General features: G+C 47.3%; 1 protein-coding gene across 8 annotated transcripts in view; it reads right to left on the bottom strand.

The window, feature by feature from the left end:
- ST3GAL3 (ST3 beta-galactoside alpha-2,3-sialyltransferase 3) overlaps nt 1-22,375 on the bottom strand; it is a 187,983-nt gene that overhangs the window by 2,049 nt on the left and 163,559 nt on the right. For 5 of the 8 annotated variants that reach the window (XM_059821769.1, XM_059821770.1, XM_059821773.1 and 2 more), the window contains one exon: nt 12,314-12,460. The exons of the other annotated variants lie outside the window; for them this stretch is intronic. In XM_059821769.1, the coding sequence (XP_059677752.1) occupies nt 12,314-12,460 (147 nt within the window). The remainder of the gene's footprint in view (nt 1-12,313; nt 12,461-22,375) is intronic. 8 annotated transcript variants of the gene reach the window in all.

Raw genomic sequence — 22,375 nt, 5'->3', positions numbered from 1 at the left:
CCAGCCAGGCACTTCAGAGCAATGATTGCTATAGTTGGTGTCAGCCCACCCAGAAGTGTTCCTTGCAGCAGGCTTTAGCCAGAATCAGAGCATCTGCCATCACTCCCCCGTGCTGGTACTATTAAAGCACTTAATGAAAGCAGCAAGTGGTTTGTCCCCTGGGGAGACCAAGGCAGAGCAGGGAAAAGCAACTTTCTCCAAAATCTTCCAACAGGACAAGAATCCCAGTAAATGAATCCAGGTCTCCAGCACAGTGCGCTGGCCAGCAGGTAATCTGAGCTTTAAATACAATCTGGACCATAATAAAATCATTCTACAAGAGCCTCCCTGAAATGACCTCAACCAATAAAGTGCAAGCCCAATGAGCCCTCTGAGGGCACTTTGTCATGGGTATTTAAACCCAGTTTACCCACTGCAAAACCGTGGGCACCTGCCTGCAAAGCACTGGTTGCATCCATCACACACAATGTGCATGTGGCTCTCCTGTCATCTGTGGATGTCCTGTCCTCTCCAGGACAAGCAGCTCTCAGCCATGACTGCTGACTGTGTGGCACAGACAGCCCCGGTCATGGCATGGAGCCTGCTGCCAAGAGGTCCAAGGGACTGAAGGTCCCTCTCTAGATCTCCAGCACACTTTGAAAATACCTCTCTTGCTGCTACTGCGCGTTTACAAGCCACTTCCATCCCCTCAGTGCACAGGAATGATGCCAGTTAAAGCTGCTAAGGACAGTTCAGGCAGGTCTTATCTTTTGAACACAGGTTACAAGACATCTGACTTCCTCTGCTTCCAGTGACACTGTTCCCCAAATGCTGCACCAGGAACAACAGGGCTACATGTGGTAAACTGTGCTGATGCTCTCTGGGACTCTGAAAACGCAGAAGACTCCCTCTCTAAACTGAAAAGATGCTGCCCAGAAACAACTCAGTGCTTGGCTTCTGCTAGCATAAAAGCAGAAACTGAAAACTGGCACTGGGAAGAAAGCTGTCTTGTAAAAGGAAAAAAGCATGAATTTCAGAAAGCAGCAGTGGGAGCGATGGTGGTGCAGAGCAGAGGGAGCTGGGAGAGCAGGGCTGCGTGTGCCTGTCACTTGGAGCAGGACAGCCAGGATCCCCCAATGTTCTGGGAAGAGTCCCACATGCGTCATGTCAGCTGGGGGTCCCGGTCTTGGCCCCCGACATGCAGCAGCATCTCTTCTGACAACACAGCCCCTTGCTAGGAACGCACGGCACCGGCAGAGGCAGCCAAGTGTGCGTGTGTGCTCCTGCCAACAGGCAGTGAGCAGCTGTCTGCTGGCACAGAGGCCTCGCTGGGAACACCAGGTCTCAATGCATTCACTTACATCTGTCTGGGTTTGCTGTTCAAAGCCTATCTGGAGCACCAGGGAGCCTGATGTGCCTGATATGTCATAGCACAATCTGATCCCCCCTTCATGTCTTTCAGCCTCATCAAACAATATGAGAAGCCAACTGGTTTCACCCAGGACAACCTGCTTGCATCCCTTGGTACAGATGGTAACTAGGGACACAGCCACTTCTAGGCAAACTCAAACCATCTAAAACATCACTTCAGGCCACACGTAAGTGCCTTATCTGATGCCAAGAGGAAATCTGCTTTGTGAAAGGTACAAGCGGAGCAGGAATTTAAGTACAAGAGGTGGATAATAAAACTTCGGGCGATAGAACTGCAGTCTCTCACATTACGACTAGGTCTGGCTCCAGCACTGACTGCAAGGCTGCTGGCAAGACCTATAAACCTCTGGCTGTTCAGCATCCAAGCTGCTCTGTACCCTGCGCACTGCCACAAACTCCTCTTTCCAAGCAGAAAGCCACATGTAAGGGAATTCAGCCTCCCACTTGATCCATGGATCTTAGTGGTGTCTGGGGCAGTACTCTCAAATGTTTTGTGGTTGAATGTAAGACCACAGAGGAAGAGGATTCCCTGGTGAGGACGGGCTTTCATCCCTCCCAAGGAGCACTAGCAGGGCGCTCAATGCAGTGCTGCTCCCCCGCGCCTGACAGCAATGCAGGCAGGAGGGATGAGGCATGTCTTCAACACCAGCTCCAGTTACTGATTACAGAAGAAGGACTCACGCCACTGACAGACAGAGCTAATCAGGCGAAGGAAGCTGTATTCCAGCCCCAGTGGCGGCACTGGGGAGAAGAGATGGAGCAGATTTCTCAAAACTGCCAGAGAGAGGCAGGCACCTCACTCCCATCGCCCCGACAGGGGAAAGGCAACAAAACAGACACCCTAAATAGAACCCTGGGTAGCATAGCCTGGGTAGCACACGCTGCTGGCAGGGCCCGGCAGGCAGGAGGGCTCTGTGAGACGGCTGCATGGTCTCATAAAAAGCCAGGCCTTGGCAGGCTCAGGTTTGCTTTGGGGCCCGGACCATGTTATGGCTGTTGTCTTTTGCCACCCCTCACTGGGTAAACCGAGGTGCTCTGTCTAACCAAGCTTCCAGGCAAGCTGTCCTGGAAATCTTTCAGCTGATGCAGTGTCCTGAGCTGCAGTAGGATGAGAAGAAAGAGGCAACGCTCTGGCCACCCGCGTCCCCACGGACAGCGTTGTGCTGTCAGAGTGCTCATTTTGACATTTTAAGCAGAGGATTGTGAGCAGGATCCATGCCTGGAGGATGATTACATGAAGCGGCTGCAACGCTAGTGGTTTATTCCTGCTGCTACTGCAAAGAAGCCTTTTCCTGCCCTCAGAGTCTGGATGCACTTTGGCTGCGCTGGCAAGATGCTCTCTGTCCCTTCTGACTGCTTTGACCCTCTCTTCCCGTGCACACTGAGCCGCTACTGCCTCATTTCCTATTCTTGTAAGCGGGATTGTTGACATTCACAAACCTCCTGCCCCAAGTCTTGAAGCTACACCTCAGCACCACAAGCAGAAAACTCCAGCTCTTCTCTCATGAATCTGCACCTCCAGAGAGTGACGGAGCAGGTTGGAGCATTCACTGCCACCTCCACCTTCTTGTCCCTGCATGTCACCACCACTGCTGCTACTTCAACCCAGCAGACTGGCTCTGTCCTCTCCCCGCTCAGCTGCTCACATCGAGCAGGCATCCGGTACAGCTTCCACTTGTGCAAAAACCAGGCTGCTTGTCTGAGCGCACAGCTGAAATAATGAACTTCTGGGAGTTCCAACAGGAACATCCCAAGAGGCTCCAGAGCCCTTCTTGTTATTTGGGGATCAGGCTGGGATTTCCTTTGCTTTGGGTCTCTCTCTGAGTAGCAGATGTTTGCTCTTTTCAGCAGAGAGAGAAACAGCAGGAGGAGAGTTGCTCTGCAAGCACATGCACTGTTATGGCTGCCCATCCCAGAGAGGTGGCAGTGAGTCTGATTGTTTGGTCACAGTTATTAGATCAAAATTTATCATCAGTTAAAGCCACCTTTCAGGGTTATGCAAATGCAGCAGCCCCAAACCACCCATCCTTTTTTTCTTGACAATTCCCTGAGGAAGCACAAAACATCCTCTGTCCCTTCAAGAGAAGCCAAGTAGAATATTTTAAGACTATGAAAATGTTTCAGACACCACCCCAGGAGGAAGGTAAGCTCCCCAGCTGTAACCAATTACAATCAGAGAACGCCTCAGCTTCAGAGCACATTAGTCTTATCAAGTATACTGCAATATCTTAAAATACAGGAAGATTAAATCAGAGAGAGTGAAGTCAATGAGGAATGCGTTCAAGAAAACCAGCAAGTTGTAAAGCAGGAATTTTCTCAGTTCTGTTACATCCTCCGTATTTCTGCAAGTCAGCAGCATTTCTCCCCAAAAACCTGCATACAAACCGCAGCAGCAGCGAGAAGCGCCACTTCACTGGTAGCAGTTGGTTTCGAGTCTCCACTGGTGCTAATTTATCTCTACCTTTAACCTGCACTGCTTTGTCTCCAGAGCTGCTTATTTTTCATGATTCTGCCTTGCCCACGCCCTTGCTCTGGTCCCGGCATGGTGACCACGCACACTAGGTGTTTTATGGCCACCTCGAGCCGCAGTTTCACCTCCCAGTGCACCTCCCATGACACCAGTGCCCTGCCTCGTTCAGGACCCATTGCCCCCTCCTCTCTCAGTTCATCTGCTGGACGTGGCAGCACCGCAGACTGCCTCTTCCCGCCTGCACCCCTCGGGAGTCACACATACTGAAACAAAAGGGAGGGCTGGGCACCCTCCTCTTTTCGTGTTTAGGAAAGATTTACTCACAGCTCCTTTAAGCCCAGTCATTCTTACACCAACTTGAAACTTTGAACAGCTCTTTTAGCTCCTGCTTATTCTTAATACATACAGAGAGAGGAATTGTATCTCTTCTCAGTCTTCATTTTACCAAGCTAAAGAAGCCATGTTTTCTTTTTCCTTCTACTAAAAGAGGCTGTTCATTTCCTCTATGAAAAATGGGAAATTTCCCAGAAGTGTTGTAGCTTCCTCTGTCCCTATTTACTCCAAATTTACTTCTCAGGAAGCAGAAAAAGGGCTCGCCATTGCCTCATGCAAAGGCAATTCTCTGTCTTTACAAGAAGTCCTTTTCTCAAGTCTTTCCAGAGCTGTATTTGCATTTTTTTTCCCACAGTAACAGCCTGGCACCCTGAATTATCCTATGATTTATTCATACCTATCTAAGCATTTTCCTCCTCTGCCATTGCCAAATAATGCTTTCCTAACTTAGTGTCAAAATTTCTGTTATTGCCCCAAACAGCATGACCTTCCATTCATACTTCTAGGTTTCATGCCACCCAGTTTACTCCTGTTCTCAAGGTGCTCATGGTGTTCCTGGATGGTATTTTGATCCTTCTTTGTACTGACCACACCTGGTTTTGTATCATCACAAATTCCACTTGCCCACCATTGCCTTCTGTGCCAAAAATCATTAAAGCAAACACTAAACATGACCTCCTGCGGGGGAACTCCCAGCCGTCCATTCATTGCTGCTCTTTGTGTTCTCCTTTAAAGAGACTATTCACATACAGGTGTTGCACCAAACCGTAGCTTCTGAAGCTTAACTAATAATCTCTCACATGGCACAGTATCGCATGCTTAACTGAACTTCAGACAGACGGAGCTACTAGACTTCCTCTGTCCCCAGAATGATTTTTTTTTTTAATCAAATAAAGATATTAAATTAGTTTTTGTAACCTGCCTTTGGAAAATCCATGTTGTGTTTGCTTTCAGGATTTAATTATTCTTTCATTTAAACTCTACTCTGAAGTTCTGAATAGTACCTCTGAGGTCAGATTAAGAGGTCTGAATTTGACAGGATTATTTTCCTTGCCTCGCTCCCATCCCCCAAAAAAAGAAAGGAAAAAGAGGTATTATGTCCACTACAATCTAATCCTGTGGAATCACGTGTAACCTGATAGATTTATTGAGGACCTTTTCCTCTGGGCTTGCAGCTTAATTGGCTCAACAGTGCAGTGGTTGGAACAGAGATCTCTCAGGCTCTCATACCTAGTGCATTAGCTTCAATGGCTTTTGCCTTTCACTGCTGACCCAGTCATTTTCTGTTTCTATGAGCTTCTCACCGTAAGCCACCCCTTCCCTCATGTTCATCATATCACCCTTATGGAGGTAATATATTAATTCATGTGTTTCCCACTTTGGCTCTTTAATCCCTATGCCTTCCGCTTCCTTCACCTCCCTGGATGCCACAGCCCTGGTAATTCTTTCCATGTTTCCATATTATTTGTTTGGCAATGGGACTGTCCAGTGTTTGTTTATTTTCCTTTGCAAGATCTAATTCAGCTTGACTTTCGCCAGTTTTCACTTTATCCTTGTCCCTTCCAGCCATGAGGGTGAAGTCTCCTCACTGCCTGATGCTCTCTCCGACTCCTCTGTTATTTCTAACACCACTGTGATGCAGTTGTTTATGAAGTTATGTCGACAGCCTTTTCCTGCTGGTTCCCCCCTTGCTGCAAACATGAATTGCAAATAATTTTTGCACTTTTGACAAAAAAAAAAAAGAAAGATCTCAAGTCTACAATGAGTCCACAAGCTCTTCAATGCATCTGCTTTTGGTAGCCCATTCTCCCAGGCTAGGCCTAAATTCAGAGAGGTCATAGTCCGCACACAATTCCCAATTCCACAGAGCACCCCGCCAGCACTGCTGGGTGCCACCCTGCAGTCTAGGTACAGCCCTGCTTATCAAGCTCCCTCCTTTTGGAAGCAAAATCTGAGTTATAACATCCCTTCTGTTGCCTGTCCATTTAATTTAACCATGAAGGCACTTGATCAGAGGCTATTTCCTACAATGTCCCTCTGCAAGGCCTTCATGCCTACTAAAAACAGCTCTGAAAGGCCATCAGCTCTTCTTGTGCCCTTATGGTTGGTGGGAAGAGCTGGGCTAGCTAATACATCTTTCAATATCTGGGCTCTCCCCTTGACAGTAATGCTGGCTGCTAACATACATCCGTGACAGTGCAATTTCTGGTGGTACCTAGCACCCCTACAGAGATCTGTGTTCAATGTTGGGGTCAGCAGCTGGGCTCTAGCACACCTCTGTAGATCTTTTACTGTCTTTTCCTACAGAGATCTTGTCCAAACCCCAATTCTGTTTTTGTCCATCCTACAGCCCTACCTTCCTTGCTGTTATTAGTGCATAGTGGGACCCCACGCGTGTTACCATACTTCTGTCCTACCGAACAAGGCAATACCTGTGCTGTGGTCGTGACTGCTATTCCATCAATCTTTTCCAGATTTCTGTTACATAGACACACACTGCTTATCCACAGAACAGCATGTGAGGCCTTCGTTTAACCAAAATGCTGTCAAACAGGTGGCTTTTAAACAAAGACAAAAATGTATAAACCTCATCAGTCATCACTGCCGGCCCCAAGAAAAAGCACTGCCCTTTCAGAGGTCCCCCTGCCCCAGCCCTTAACCTCCCCCTCCAAAGCTGACCTCCATTTCAGTCTGCACCATTCCTTGTACTCCAATTGCAATTCATCAGCCAGGCTCGAATAGCTGTGTTTTCAGTCTATAAATCACCAGGCTAGACATCTGCCCGGCTTTCAAAGGAGTTTTGTTCTTCTTGTGGGCTACCGCAAACTTTAAGGTACTTGGAGGCCTGAAGCAGCCCAACCACCCCCTCCCAAGCAACTTGCGTTGATTTAAAATGCAGAGGACGGCTTCACAGAGAGAGCCCAGATGATGATAAAGCACTATTGTTTGTGCCTTTATGGGCTGAGACTCCAAACTTCATGTTTGCGGATTATTCTGAGAGGTGGCTGCTGGCGGGGAGAGACAGAGACAAAGCTGTATGTCACTGCGTGCTGCAGGCCACCTCCCCTGGCCCTTGTGACAGCCCTTACACAGGCTGAATAAGTGTTACAAGACGGTGTCCTCCAGCATGCCACAAAGACCTGCTGGGGAAGCGGAGCTGATGATCAGAAAGAAGCCATCAAAGGCAGTTGCGCCACCTCCCCCTCGGGTCAGGCAGCGAGTCACTGAAGTGCCGGGCACAGCTGTATCAAAGGAGCTGACTCCTCCAACAACGTCGGTGTTGGTGCTTGATCTGCTTCTACAGTGAAAAGAAGACCAGTCAGCAGCTCCACCACGCGACACAAATGCTGCAGATGGGCTCTGGATGGATAAGGGTGGCTTTTAACCGTGCATTCTCCATTTTTACCAACCGTAAGTGCGCGAGGCAGTCTGCAGCCAGCTGCTGAGAAGACAGCGCGGGGTGCTCCCTGTGTGGCATCCGAGGTGACTCCTCGCTCACATTCTTGCTCCTGCGAGAAATGACCAGGAGACTGAAGCTCACCTCTGGATCACGAGGCCAGGGAAGGCTGTGTGCTGCCAGGCTCAGGGCAGAGCACACGGAGGAGGGATGCTGGGAGCCAGTCCTGTGCTTTGTTCCCATGATTTAGCACAGCCTCCTGCTCTCTCAGTTTCATCAACTCCTTACGGATATGTTTTCACTATTCTAAACACTGTCACTTTCCCATCCTGAAATATTTCTGCCTGAAACACTAGCCTGTTTTGCCATTAGCAATGAAGGTCTATTGCAATCCTTATAGGCAGGTTCATTCATTTTTTTAACCAGAAAAGCCTTCACTATTTTTAAACTACTCCCTTTTCCTCACCTCCATTTCTATGTTTCCTTTGCTGTGTTCCCAGTGGATCTGACACTTCTACATTAACAGAAGACAATGACAAAATAGAAGACCTGTGATAAAAATACCCTGGCTGGAGCACACCAAGCTACCCTGGACAGAGGGTAAGGAAGCCATCCAGGTCTAAACTGGAGAAATTTATTCCCATAAGCACCCACAAGCACAGGAGTATCCATACGTGTTTTGCAGCCATACTACTGAGCAGGGTCCCAAGACCATATACCTCACCATGGCTGGTAACATGGATGAAGCTCCAGAGCATTTGCCTCCTCACAGAGCCTTTTCCTCTGGGGCAGGAGACGCCTGCTCAGCCCTCTGCAGTCTGAGGTGCTGGAAGAGGCAGCGGAGGCATCTGCCTCCTGGGGTAGCAATTGCAGCACAATCTTGGACCTTGAGGGCTTTTACCCCTGCGGGGAAAGCAAAGACTAAGCAAAACTATACACTCCGGCTGCCTGTTTCACCTCTTGGAAATTCAGCCGCCAGTCCCACAGAGCAATAGGAAAAATTATATTTTTTTCCACAGAGATTTTATCACCTCAGTCTTGGCATGGGAGAGGCATCTCCGCCCAGCTGTGAGCAAGTGAGCACATTTTGCTGGCTTTTTTTTATGTAATCAGAACAAATTCCTCAGAGATGAGTCATAGGGTTTCAAGGGTGGCCAGATAGATGTCAAGCAGGCCCCCGGTGTAAATCAGCGACACACCTTGCGACGGGATGCACGCTCGCTGGCAGGCCTGTTCCCCCTGCGGACACCAGGCAATGGAAGGGGCTCGATGGATGTTCCCAGGGAGGCTCCCACGAGCCACACACATACAGTGTGGCACCTCCAGACCCAGGATGCTGCTGGTGTTTATATTTCCTCTGTAAAGACAGTGATGGTTTCAGGGTGGAGCTGGAGTGCTTCCCTGCAGCTGCTTTCCAGGCTTAAACACTGAAGATTTTTGGTCATCCGGGCTGGAGGAGCCTGGCAGTCAGGGAAAAGATTTGAACTTCAGAAATAGAGGTTCTGCCCCACCAAAGCCTCGTCAAACTGCAGGGGCTCCTGCCTGAGATGTTCTTTATGGTGGAACAACTGCATCCCATGGCAATTGTTTCAGTGCTGTGATGTTGCTACGTTAAGCAAACTTTTTCCTCTCCCCTACCCAGGAACGAGTACTCCAGCCTGCATGGGTCTGCAGTCCAAACAAAGGACAAAGACGATACTTGCATAATTTCAAGGCACAGCCTGCTTTAGTGGCTCCTTTAGAGGCTGAAATGTAGAGAAGGATCAGGAAGAACTAGACCTGCACACACAATCCCAGAGGTCCAAAGTAACACTAAGGAAAATGCTGCAGATACTCTTGGGCTTTTGGGTATCAGAGCAGAAGGAACAGACAAAAACCTTGGTGGAACCTGGCTCTGGGTCAGTCTTCTTTCACTAGTGCCAAGGGCAATGTTTGGCACAAGGTGCTAATGCAGGGCACCCTCCCGGATTTGCAAACCACATGCAGGGCTCTCTCCAAGCAGAGTGTGTGGGGCGCTTCCAGTCTAGACTGGGGCAAATCTCCATTTGTGTGTTCTTTGAGGGCAACTGCGGAAGACACAACCCCACTATCATGCCCTTCACCTTTCAACTTCACCCTCAGGTGACTAACAATTACCAGCTACCATTAATATTAAATGGGAAAGAAAGAAATGCAATCCTCTCTCTGCTCTTCACATTCCGCGGTATCACAAACAATTTGTCATACTGGGAGGGGCAGAGGCAGGAGGAGTATTAATTATTGATACTTGGGAACAGATGGCTTTTCTTGTACCAGGGCAGCGAAATGTAAGAGGACCCTGTGGTTGAGGATGTGAGGATTAGATGGGCAGACACATATCAGATAACCAGCCTTCAAGTGGAACAGGAACCTTCCTCCTAGAACCAGCTCTGCCGGTGTGCAGAGCTCTCTTCAATAGCCCTGGCTGCAGAAACAAATCCACTGACATCTGAATTAGTGAGGCTTCACCAGAAGCTTTCAATGCTCCCTCAGCTTTGTACATAACATCCTGGAGACGATGACTGACAGCTTCCAGACAGCAGAGGCCTGACAAACCAGGCACCAACTGGTCTCTCTAGGAGACCCTACTGGTTGCATTTCACATGTTGATCCTCACCTACTGCCCTGTGCCATGCAAGGTTTATTCCTGAGACCACATACGGTGTCCAAGAGTGACTCCCTCCTGTCTTCCACTGGCTTCTGCATCCCACTCAGGGTGCTGGCCTCCAGAATCAAAGATCCAAGTGATCTGGACTGGTGACTTCAACCAGAGACTGTCATCCAAGTCTTTTTGCCAACTTTTCCCATTGATGCATGTAAGGATCAAGAGCAAGACGACTTCATTCTTGTCAGCTCCTGTGTAGGTGTCCTGAGGTCAGAGACACCTACCACCTTGCAAAACAGGCTTGGCACAGGACACCCACTGTGAGTGTCTCCATGTTCGAGAGCAGACCATGGGACTGACATCCTTATGAGACAGGAGGAACAACTGGGCAAGAGTGATTCTCCACCAAAGGCAGCTGATTCACCAGAGTGGACACAGTGGCACCACAGAGACAAAAGCTTTTCCTGAAACTTCCGTGAACAGTCTCTCCACCCACTGCTGGAGCCAGGCATCTGCATCCGTTTTTACTCTGGTGTAGTCGTGTCTTTGCTGGAAGACTAAGGAACCAGCTGTACTAACTCAGACCTGGGGCTGGGCAGCCCAGGGTCCTGTCTCAGGCAGCGGTTATAAGCAGATGCCCAGGGAAGAGTCAGAACTGTGCAAGCCAGTGGTGATACCTCCTCTACTACTGCAAGAATGATATTCCTCAGCTATTTTCTGCTCGGGGTTTCACAAGCCAGACAGCACCTCTGTACATAGTGACTCAATTCAGTTTTCCTCTCTGGACATACCCCTTAAATCCTGTAAACAGGCACTCACTTTCCCAGCCAGGACAGATTAAATCCATGGTTATTCCATTGAGCAAGGCAGACTTTCTCGCTACCTCCACAGGCCCACAAGGTACCTCAGGACCACAATGTCCAGTCCCTTGATATACTGGGGACCTCCTCACAGTCTTTTCCCAAACTCAGTTTGGTCTCTTGGCCTCTTCTGAGAGGTTGTTTCAAAGCCTCATTACTCTGATAACTAGACATGCTCTTCTAATTTCTCAAGCTGACTAATCACCGATTTCTAATTCCTCTCAGTCTACCTAGGATCATGCAGCCTGCAGCCTGTGAGAGTCCTAAGACACGATCAATCTTGCGATTTGGAAAAACACAACTTTCCAGCTTCCCTCCTGGCCTGGATCAATGGCAAAGTGCTCGAGGTGAACAAATGCAAGGAGACAGCTACTGTCCATGAACAACACAACTTTTCACAACATGGAGTAGGATGGAGAAAGTTTCCCTACCTAGGAGCCAGTGAAGAGAGGGAAGCAATCTTAGAAAGACCTGGGCCACATCTGTGCTGGGAAAGATCGAGCTCTACCAAAAAAGCAGCAAACCCTCCCACTATAGAAGCTTTGACCACTGTCCAAGTTTGCTCTAGTTTGGTACAGGAAATCAACAGACCTGAAAGAGTGTCTTTATACTTCTGTATTATACTGACATGAGAGCTTTTATTCCTCCAAAAATGCTGTTCATCTCACTGTGATAGTACCAGAAAATGTTTCTAATGTAGATCTGGCTTTAAAGAGCAGTCTCCACAGAGCTGTGATGTGTTTACACTAGCTAACTGCTGCTGAACAGTCAGCTGAGAGCTAACGTGCACGGGCTAATCTCACCTCCCCCACATTTCACAGGGGCTGAGGAGGGGATCATCTAGCAAAAGAAGCCTATGGATTAGAGAGCAATACAATGGATCAAAAAGCACGAGGAGGCCACATCTTTTCAACCGCAGAGCAGAATTGCTCCCTTTCACCCTACTCGAGTTAACATTTATGTGAATCTTTTCCCTGCTGCTCGAAGAAGGAATCACATTATATACACATTCCAGAGAACTTTTCCCAGCAGAAATAACCGTTTTTAACACACATTGCGCTTGGGAGAATGTCTAGAATTTTACAGGCAAATGCATGGGTGGAGCTGTGTTTTGACCCATACAGGAAAGCTGTAAGTTGACATCACCATCACAGTCAAGCTCTGGAGTCGGGCTGGTCGGCGGGCTTGGGAGGAAGATGTGCTCGGCAGGAGCTCCCTACCTCTTTGATGGCAGACATCTTGATGTTCTCATAGTAGTGCAGCGGTGCATTGGGTGAACTCATGTCATAGCCAAACCCAGCTACCGCCACCTCATCACAGTTGTGGAGCGCCATGGTTATTGCTACGCTTCCCAAGGTGGGGATGTTCTGAGAGGAGAGAAAGCAGGAATGGAAGTCATTAGCAGGTTGCCATTTCTATAATCAAAGCTTTCCTCTTATTGTCTCTGCTCACAGGGGCACTGCTGCTACTAAGCAGAAAATCAGGAACAGGGTATTTGGCTATATCCGCACATCAGCTGCCCAGTGCCAGCTTGCGGGGTCAATAGCCTCCCAACTTTTAAAGAAAATCATATGTTAGCCAGCTTTCTACAAAGCATCTAGCACAAAAGCAGCAGCTCTTGTTTGAGGCTCGATGACCTGACTCTCCAGGGGAGTATTGCAGGGCAGAGGGATTAATGCGAATGGTCAGACTCCCCTTCCACAACTTTGCTATCCTGAGAACGGAGCAGCAGACGAGCTGGAGGATGAATCACAGTGGATACATTAGTTTTCTGAAATTAAAACAGATGTAGATACTGGATTACAATTCTGTGCACATTACTGGCTTTCAGCTAGGCTAAGGAGGAATACTTATCCCAAATGGACCACCACACAGGAGAAGTGAGGAACAGTACAAACTTTACTGATGGCAAAAGCAGTTTAAGGAGACTGTTAAACAGGTCTGGGAGATGGACAGGAGGTCAGGCAGACCCAGGCAGCAGTGAGACCCCTTCCTTTGCTCAGGGGCACCCCAACAGGCAAAGGGCCATATCCTTCCTAGCCACAGCACACTGAGAAGACAAGGAGCAGTGGGAAGCCAGTCAGAGGTGCGTGCTAGCACTCTGAGCAGGGATACCCCAACTGTCCTCTCCTGTCTGTTGACCTGCCATTTGCACCAAAGTCCAGCCTCAGCCCTTCCCATTTCACTTGGCTTCTGCTGAGGCCCTGTGACAGTGGTGCTGTACAGCTGCAACTCCTCTTGCATGTTTAGATGAACATGACCGCTGTGACAGACGAGTGTTTCCAGCGTAAAACCCTAGCTCACAGACTTTTTCTAGCTCCCCTTTAGCCAGATGAATCCAGAGGTAGCTTTACCCCAGGGGCTAGGGAGAGGCTGAGAAATCCACCCACATATCTTATCTTCATTTGTAGAGCATCCAACACGGGCCGTATCAAAAGTATCACGAAATCAGAGGACATGCTCAGACAGTCACCAAGGGTGACAGCCTCTTAGCTGAGATGTAGAAACCAACTGCACGCTTATATTTTGCATTTTAAATGGTTTACCCCGAGCCGGTGAGCAATGCTATTGCATCTCACCTGATGTTCGTAACAGACTGGGAACACAATGTTTTGAGTTTCTGCCTCTCATTCAAAGGAACCGGCTTTTGGCAGCACACTACCTTGTTCACTCCTGATTGCCTGATCAGTCCCAAGACCAACATTTTCCAAACAAAGAATGCCACCCATACCCTAGCTGAAATATGCAGAGCTGGGAGCACAACCCATGTGCTATGGAGAACTCCACTACAGTGCACTGGAATTACAGTAAATCTGAAGACAAACATGCAAAAACTGCTTATGGGTAAATCAGTAAGACATTAAATTCAAACATTTGCAGTGCAACTGTAACAGTGCACAACTGAAATGAAAAGACCATACTACAACCTCCTGTGCCAGCTCTAGATGTTAGAAAAAACAACCGAGTCATTTTGTTCTCACTGCTTAATTTCAATTGATACTCACCACAAACAATATTGGTTTTATGCTGGTTACTTTAGTTAATTGTCAATTCATTGCTAGCCATAAAATATCAAGGAGGGGTTTTAAAAAACTGGAAAAAGCTTATTAGGCAAGGATAAGAAAATTCCCCTGAATTTCAAAATATGCAAGAACATCCTGTCTTCCTAGGCATGGCAGTTCAAATTCAGATATTCTCTGCTTTATGTTTTACATAGGAGATGACATTCGGATGTCACTGGAATTGCATCAGCTGGTTAGTGGACTTGCGACAAAACCCCTTCCCTCAGCTGAGCTGTAGTTACAGTGTCCAAAACACAGTGAGTAAATGGTTACGTCCTTGAGAATGTGGTGTTGTTGGGAATAAGATGGCGTTAACACCACCCACACTTGCACAGGGCCCATTCCCACGGTACGGCTCAAGGGAGACACAGGGTCTTTGCCTGGAGGGAATTTCAATGGCCAAGTTAACATTTAAGAACTAACTTTCTAATGTGAGTCTTACAAACCACAGAGAATTAATCATACTACCCAACCTTACGGGAGGACTGCCAAACCACCATAACTTTCTTTCAAGCATATTCTTATTTCTGTTTGGAGAACAACAGATTACAGAAATCAAAAGCGAACGTTCCTTCGGTCACCAAATATCTGCCTGATTTTTTTCAACATATAATACCTCCAATGGCCTTTATGGAAAAATAGGAGATAATTTTCTCATCTGCTTCTGGTCTTCAGTAGTTCCTAACATGCCAGTATCTCAGTACTGCCTGCTCCTCTCTCAAAAATGATTAAAATACCAAAGACTACCAAAGACTTCCTAACCTCTCCAATTGTAGTAAACGTATCTGGTTTGGCCCCTACACCTATCAGAAAATCACATGGTGTCCTTAGCAAAATAGTTCTGCGTTGCCCTAAAATCACATTCAGAAACTGATGATCTGATGGCAGTTTTTAATTAAATTATGCCTTATTGATGTTAGCACCCTCCAATACTACGGTAGCTACAGCCTAGTGTGTGTGCCCCCCTTGAAGACGGAGATCTGCAGCCATTCACAACTTCCCTGCTGAGATGCAGCCTCACGTCCCACTGCTACAGTCAGAACCCTGTGGGCTAGCGAGGACCACCTAGAAAATACTGTAAAAATTATTATCCCTGCTATTCACTGAGGACAGTAACTGTTAGGGCAGCATGGGGGTGCTTTCAGAGCCCACCCTTACTAAACGGCATGGATAACAGCATCTGCTAAAAGAACAACATGAGTACAAACTCTGTGTGCACCCACATGCGCCTGGATCAAATACCCATAACTGGGCATTTGCTCCAAACTGCTTATGTTAAAGAAGAAGCAACCATCAGACAGATTAAACAGTAACTGGGGAATTAGAGAGACTTGAAAAAAAAGGAGCCAGCTTGAACATAAGTATAAAAGTAGCATGATTGCCAGTTAACTGCATGTCATTAGTAAGTCAATACAGTGCTTTGGTCCTGATTCGGTTTAAACTATAGAAACTGAGTGGTTTGCTCCTGGGACAGCCTGCTGAGCTCCTGCTACTCCTTCCCTCTGTTGAAAATGAAGCACTGCCTCATGTCCAGCTTGCAGCACGGGAAAGGGAAGGCCCTGTAGGATCTAGGGATGTGCCCCAGGCTGTGCTGCAGAGAAGCCAAGTCAGCAGCGTTCTGCAGGTCCAGGGGAAAGGGCTCTCCTCTCCTCTCATCAGAGAAGTGGCAAATGAGAGGGGACATGTATCAGAGAGAGAGGAAACGGTTATAATTATTCTCTGGCTGCATCTACACAGCTTCCAAGCTCTCCTGATTGTACACAGGCATATAAACTCGTTTGCTGCTAAGCTCTTATCTGGATCTAATGAACCATGTAGAACCTTCAGGGCAAGTTGAGGGACAGGTCACTCCAGAAGAAGTTAGGCATCGTGGACATGGCTGTGCCAAACCTGGCTTGCTATGCCCTGCACAATGCGTCAGTGCTATCTCACCACACACACCCTTGTGCCGTGCCCCAAAGACATACCAAAACAACCACCACACCTCTTGCGTTCAGTTATGAAAATAAAACTCTCTCAAACAACTGAGCAGGCCTCTTGCTATTCCAGGCCATTGCTAAGGAAAAAAACCCAAAATCCCAACATCCCGCCTCAGGAATAATAATCTGGGGCTGGACCAGCTCAAAGCCTGTTTTCCTGCTCATGGTCCTCTACGTGCCTGGGTATTCCTGTACCACCAAGCAATGCTGCTTTCAACCAAACGGTTGAATAACGGCAGCCCGACAGCGGCCAGTGCCGAGGTAGAGCCTCCTGGGATGCCGCCCAGCTGCACAAAGACTGGCCAGTGCAGGCCAGGCCACAGCATTGGGCTGCCTGGAGCGGCCCAGCGGGACTGCTGCTCCAGATGTGGCCATGATGAGTTTCTGACCTGAACTGGTGCCCACCAACCAGGGAGAGTTGGGAATGGCAAGACCCCAGAAAGCATTGGCAGTCCTCTCCCCCTGCTAGTTCCCTGCCACAAGCCTCGACTTGGCCTTGCAAGCTCTGTCCCCTGTACTGTGTCTCATACGCTTCTGTCCCAGCTGGGGCCCATGGTGGGTACCAGGTTCAGCATCCCCTCTCCAGCACTGGTAAACAACTGCAAGGGCAACCTCCCTGGATAACAGGGCGTGAACAGACAGTCCACATTTCCAAGCCTGGCCTGCTTGTCTACGCCCAAATATCTGGAAAATGTAATATCTAATATAATGCTCCCCAGGGATCAGCCCTTTGCCTGGTCCCATTTGAGAGAATGCAGCACACTGACAGACAAGCCAGAGACAACACCAAAAGGCCATCTGACAAACAGAAGCAGCAAACACAGCAGTGGTGAGCAACATGTCACCGCAGCAGTGCTGGGCCAAGGCTGCCCGTGCATCTGGAGCGTGGCTCCTTCCAGGGGCCTGCTGGCACATGTTTTCCATGGGTGAGGTGAGCACACGCATGGTGGATCCTGGGTGAGAAAAGCATAAAGACAAGAGAGGCGAAGATATCTGGTCTTGTGCTGCAACAGGGATCACTGCAAGCTCTATGCAGTACAAACACAGCCAGTCTGCACCACCAGGTCAGGGGACCAGAAATGCCTTTAACAGTACAGAGAGACATAGAACAGGTTCTCCTAACTGCTCCTACACTGTTCTGTGCTGCAAGAGGAAAGATAAAAGGCTTCCCTTCAAGACATTGCTGTTTCATCTTCCATTGGTCCCCCTGAAGAGGCTTTAAAGACTGACTTCTACTCACATGAGAAAAGAAGCCAGTCAGCAGAAATGAACACCAACCCTCCTTTGGACTTAATGGAGGCTGAGCAGCACCTCATAGGCTTGCGCTGGAGATCCAGTGCTGGCAACTGAACCAGGGGACTGTAACTGCTCTTTGCTTCGTGCATGTGAAAAGCTCTCGCTGCTTTTCATTCCATGCCCGGGTCATTCCTGTGTCACTGCCTGCTGGACTGGAAGGAAATGACTGCTGTAAATCTGTTTTTAGAAATATTTGACTCCCTTAATACGTTAAATGAATTCCTGTTATTTATGGGATTTTACTTAGCTCAGGGTAAGACATATTGGATTGTTCAGACTATTCCAATTGTTACCTTTTTCACTAAAAGGCTAAGCATTGCTAAATAATAAACTCCCTAAAAACAATAATGCCATGAGATATTCAAATTATTTTGACTACTGTATTAATTTATTTGAGGGAAAACTTGAAAAATTGCTCACCTAGGAAAAATTGCTACCTAACGGCAATAAAGTCAAAACAAAAGAAATACAGAACAAAACTGTAATAGCCATCAGACGCTATACACAACAGTCACTGTATTTTCTTTTTGTTCCTTTATGTTTGCATAGAAACAACCCCAAACCTTCTCTTTGCTTCCCTTATCTGGCAAGTTTGGAAATATGGTATAAAAAGCAATTTAGCATCACTTACTGTGAGCAGTCAAGTACCTGCAGAGTGGTCCCTGTCACAGGGACGTAAAATCCACAGTGCTGCTCCCACAGCTACCTCCATCCATGCACAGAATCAGCTGCAATACTGGGCATTTCCAACACTCTTCCTTCACCTCCCCTAGTTATCCCTTGCTGCGAGTGGGAGAGAGCCTTCAGAACTGGCAGTATGCAGCAGAGCAAAAGGGAAGGGCCAGGGCCCTGTTGCTGGAGACATGACAAGCTAGTTGCCCAGCAGGTTTCTGTTCTGCCATTTAACTGCCGAGCTCCTCTACAACTTAGCCCAAATCAAATATCTTTGACCACATCTAACCTGATGCACAAGCTCTGATTCACCATTTGCAGTAGAGCAGATTCCTGTGCAATGCAGGGAGTATTTCCTAAGGACCTAACAATTTAACAGAGGGCAAGCAAGGGCATGACTTTACTACACGCTAGCTGCTCTGCGATAACCACGTATATGCTTCACCCTATGCTAAATGGGAGTTCATGGCCTACTCTTTCATTGAAAAGTAAATTCCCTTCAATTACTTTGCATCTATCACGTGCAGAAGCATGTGGTTGGGCATTTACCAAAAAGTGGCTGGTATGCATTTACCTGCCAACCTATAACAGCTTGTCTGAGTGTCCATTCCCCAGCAGCTCATGGACTGATCACACTGCAGTGGTAATGGATTGAACAGTCCAGCCCATGAAGCAGATGTGCTGCCTTGCAAACCCAAAGCTTACAATCACCCTAAGTCTCTATATTTAACTGTGTGCAGTGGCCCTTTACCTGTCCCTCTACCTGCCTTAGAAAATGCCGTCAGAATGCAGAAAAAGGGGAAGCACGCAACTGGAAGGATGGGGTGGCAGACTGCTCTGCTCCTGTCATCCCCCACCTCTCTTCTGCTCCATAAAGACCCAACAGGTCCCAAGACATGGCCTTCACACAGTGACAGTCAGCAAGAACAGCCCAGGAGACAAAGCTGGCTGACACCAGGGCAACCCAGTACTAATGAGAGAAAGGGTTGTTATGACCAGCCAGGGGAGCTGAAAAGCTGCCTAAGGAGCAGAGTCACCACTGGCATCTCCAGAAAGGCTGCCTGCCCACAGGCAAAACCATATAACAGCAAAGAGAAGCCCTGGCGCAGTACGTGCTAACACTCCGGTATCAGAGGTTAATCCCCAAGTCCATGTGGGCTGTCAGCACTCTGCAGAGGTGCTAATCCATGGCTGGGTGCCTGACGCAGACTGATAACATCTCCTGCACATGGCTCCTCCTTCACCAAGTTGGTGCTGAGGCTGGGTGAAGTCCACAGAAGGATGCTTTATTTCTTTAGTAAGGGGTCTATAGATTCAGCCATTTCCAGTACATGAACAAACCAAAGGCTTACAGTTTTGGGCAGCAGAGCTTAATCTCATAAGAAATTAAATCATAAGCAGTTCCACTGATGCACAGCACCAGCAACGAGAGAAACAAACACCACAGTATGCACTGGAGTCCTCAGAGTCTTGACAATTTGTGTCATCTGAAATGTTCTCCTGGCTACCTCACACCATGCTCAGGGCTCCCAGAAAGCCACTGCTCAAATGGCTCTGAGCGCTAGTGAGTAGATTGGACTATTCACTACACAGCAAAAAGCACCATGGCAATAACCATCCCTAGTGTTGTACATGCAACAGGCAATGACGCCTCTGAATTGATGTTCATGCTTGTCCCCCAGTAAGCTGTCTGCAGTGTAAGGTAGTTTATTGCATGCCTGAATTACCAGCTGCAATACCAGTGATGTCTGGTTTCAAGTCCAAAAGACCTGTATACACAGAACTTCCACCTAAACATAAATCACATACATACTCCTTTGTCTAGTAACACAGCCAAGCCTGCATCCCACTCCTTAAGAGGGTTCTTTAATCAAAGAGAAGATCTTTACTAGGCCATTTCTTTCATGCTAAACCATCTTCAGGCATTAACATTTAATTTCCCCCAGCCATTGCTAGGATCCTAAAGGTTTTTTTTTTATCATCAGCTTATCTCAAGAAAAGAGAAGTCCACATGTAGCAGGAAACAGCTCTCCCTCTTCTTAAGACTTCAGTAAATGGACTGAGGAAACTCCTGAAAAGCTTTACCAGTCCCAGAGAGAAGTCACTGTTCAATGCGGGTGATCAGTTTTGCTCCTTGCTCAGACTTTTGGCTACTAATGCCACAAGTGCAATCAAAATGCACGTTCGAGTTGTATCCCGCTAGTACCCTCCAGAACCATCTGGCCCAAATTATATTATCAAAGCAAAGGATGTAACTACATTCACCCTTTATTGAATCCTGGGAAAAACGCTTTGAGATCAGCCCCAAACTATTTTACTAGCTCTACTCAACCTTGCCGAAAAAGCCCCCAAATTACAAAGTTAATTGGCAGCACATTGTTACCATATGTGGTGTGCAAGAGAAGCACTGAAGTTTATTTAGGCATCAGAACCAAAGAAGAGTGGAATATTACTGCTCTTTATGAGGATTTTGTGTTGGCCTTGATTACTAAGGCATCCCCAGCCTTGATCCTCCTGTGTGTAGCCTGCCCAACATAGCACAACACACTGCAGCACGAAGGCACCAATCTGCCCCCATCCCAGTTCTCCAGGAGAAACTCAGGACACATACTGTTCGCTGTGCTTTTGCTTACTAGACCTCAGCATTTTCCTTTTCCATGTTCATATGCTTCTTTCCTGAGTAAAGTTTTCCAGGCTGTCTCGCATCTCTAAAGCATGACCCTGAACTCAGCCAGCTATGCTCTGCGGCTGCTGGGTCACACTGTCTCTTGTGGAGCAATTCTCCTTGTTCTAGCTGCCTCACTCATCTTGCTGGATCTCTCTCAAATCTTTAATGAGAGTTGGATTCTTGGTCTACATGCTCTGATCTCCACTCTTCCCATTTAACATCTCAGTGAAAAAAGGTCTGTAGTAAATTTGTATCACCGAGACCCTACTCTGATGCTTCTTCTGTCTTTACACTGGCAGCAGTAGCTTTGGTTGAAGCATTCACTAAAGCATGAAGTCCCAGCAGCTCCATGACAGCAGTCCATAGCCGATGTCTGCAGTAAAATTTGTACCCACAAGCTAGAAATACTTTCTCCCTATTTTTAAGCTCTGACAGAATCACTATATTAGAGTGTCCTTGCACAGACAGCACAGGGTATACTAACGTCCCAGACCCACAGATGCACCTGCAGAGCTCCTGCTGCCCCATCTGACAGAATGAACTACAATTTACACAATCTAGCAGGGGTCATGGGCAAAGATTACTTGCCTTAAAGCTCCATAAACTACTTTTAAATGTTCAAATGGACTTTTATGAAGTGAAACATCAGGTTTCAATTAAGATGCCTTCATTTCCCAATCTGAAGTGTGTTAAACAGCCTATCAAAACCTCATAAACTTCAGTTCACAGCATTTTCATTTCCGGATTCTCTCTTCTCCTCTCAGCTTAAGTAATATCTTGTGTATTAAAATAACGTGTTTAAAAATAAAAACAAATCTGGAGAAAATAAAGGCAAAAGTCTGATGATTTCTGTCCTTCATTGGGGCAGCAGTCCTGATTTTCTGCAAGACAACTCAAGACCACATCCTTCTAAGGGCAAGCTCTGGAGAATGCAGAGAGGTGAAGTAAGTTACTTCCTTGCTGAAGGGAATATTTGGGATAAGATACCTTCAGTGCACAGAGCAAAAATCCAGTGTTTCCAGAAGCCCGTAACAGCTTCCAGACGTACATATGCAGCAATGCATTTCACAAAAGAACCATTCTGTGTGACTGAATCTGTCTGCACATCTTGCACACCATGTTTTAAGAAGTGAATTTCTTACCTCCAGGCACCCACCATCTGATCTGCACAAAACAGACATCTCTAATATTTCTGAAGACTTCACAATACAATTAGAGCATGGAAAATGAGACACTATTCTGCCTAGTCCAAATCCATGCTGTGACAAGGCAAATCTCCTGTACTGATAACAATGGAAAGACAATGCCAGGGGCAGAGCAAGCAGACCTTGTCCAGCAAAAGTGCTTCTCTCTGGGTTTGTCAGCTGTGCTAATATGCCCAAAAATGTCACGTGTGGTCTCTTTATCAACAACTATACCACATGTGTCCATGAGTAATTTACCCACCCAAGTAATACTTTCTCTAATGGTTGATATGTTAGGTAGAGCAAATATAAGTAGGTTCTGAGGACAGCGTTGCAGTGTGAGATAATCCAGAAAAACCAAGTTACCACCTACTCCACACTAACATTCCAAAAAACTGCACTGGGGGTGACAGATACTAGA

The sequence above is a fragment of the Gavia stellata genome, chromosome 10 (assembly GCF_030936135.1).
Source record: "Gavia stellata isolate bGavSte3 chromosome 10, bGavSte3.hap2, whole genome shotgun sequence".
Classification (NCBI taxonomy): domain Eukaryota; kingdom Metazoa; phylum Chordata; class Aves; order Gaviiformes; family Gaviidae; genus Gavia; species Gavia stellata.
The sequence above is the reverse complement of the archived record's forward strand: the minus strand, read 5'-3'. Positions and strand labels throughout refer to the sequence as shown.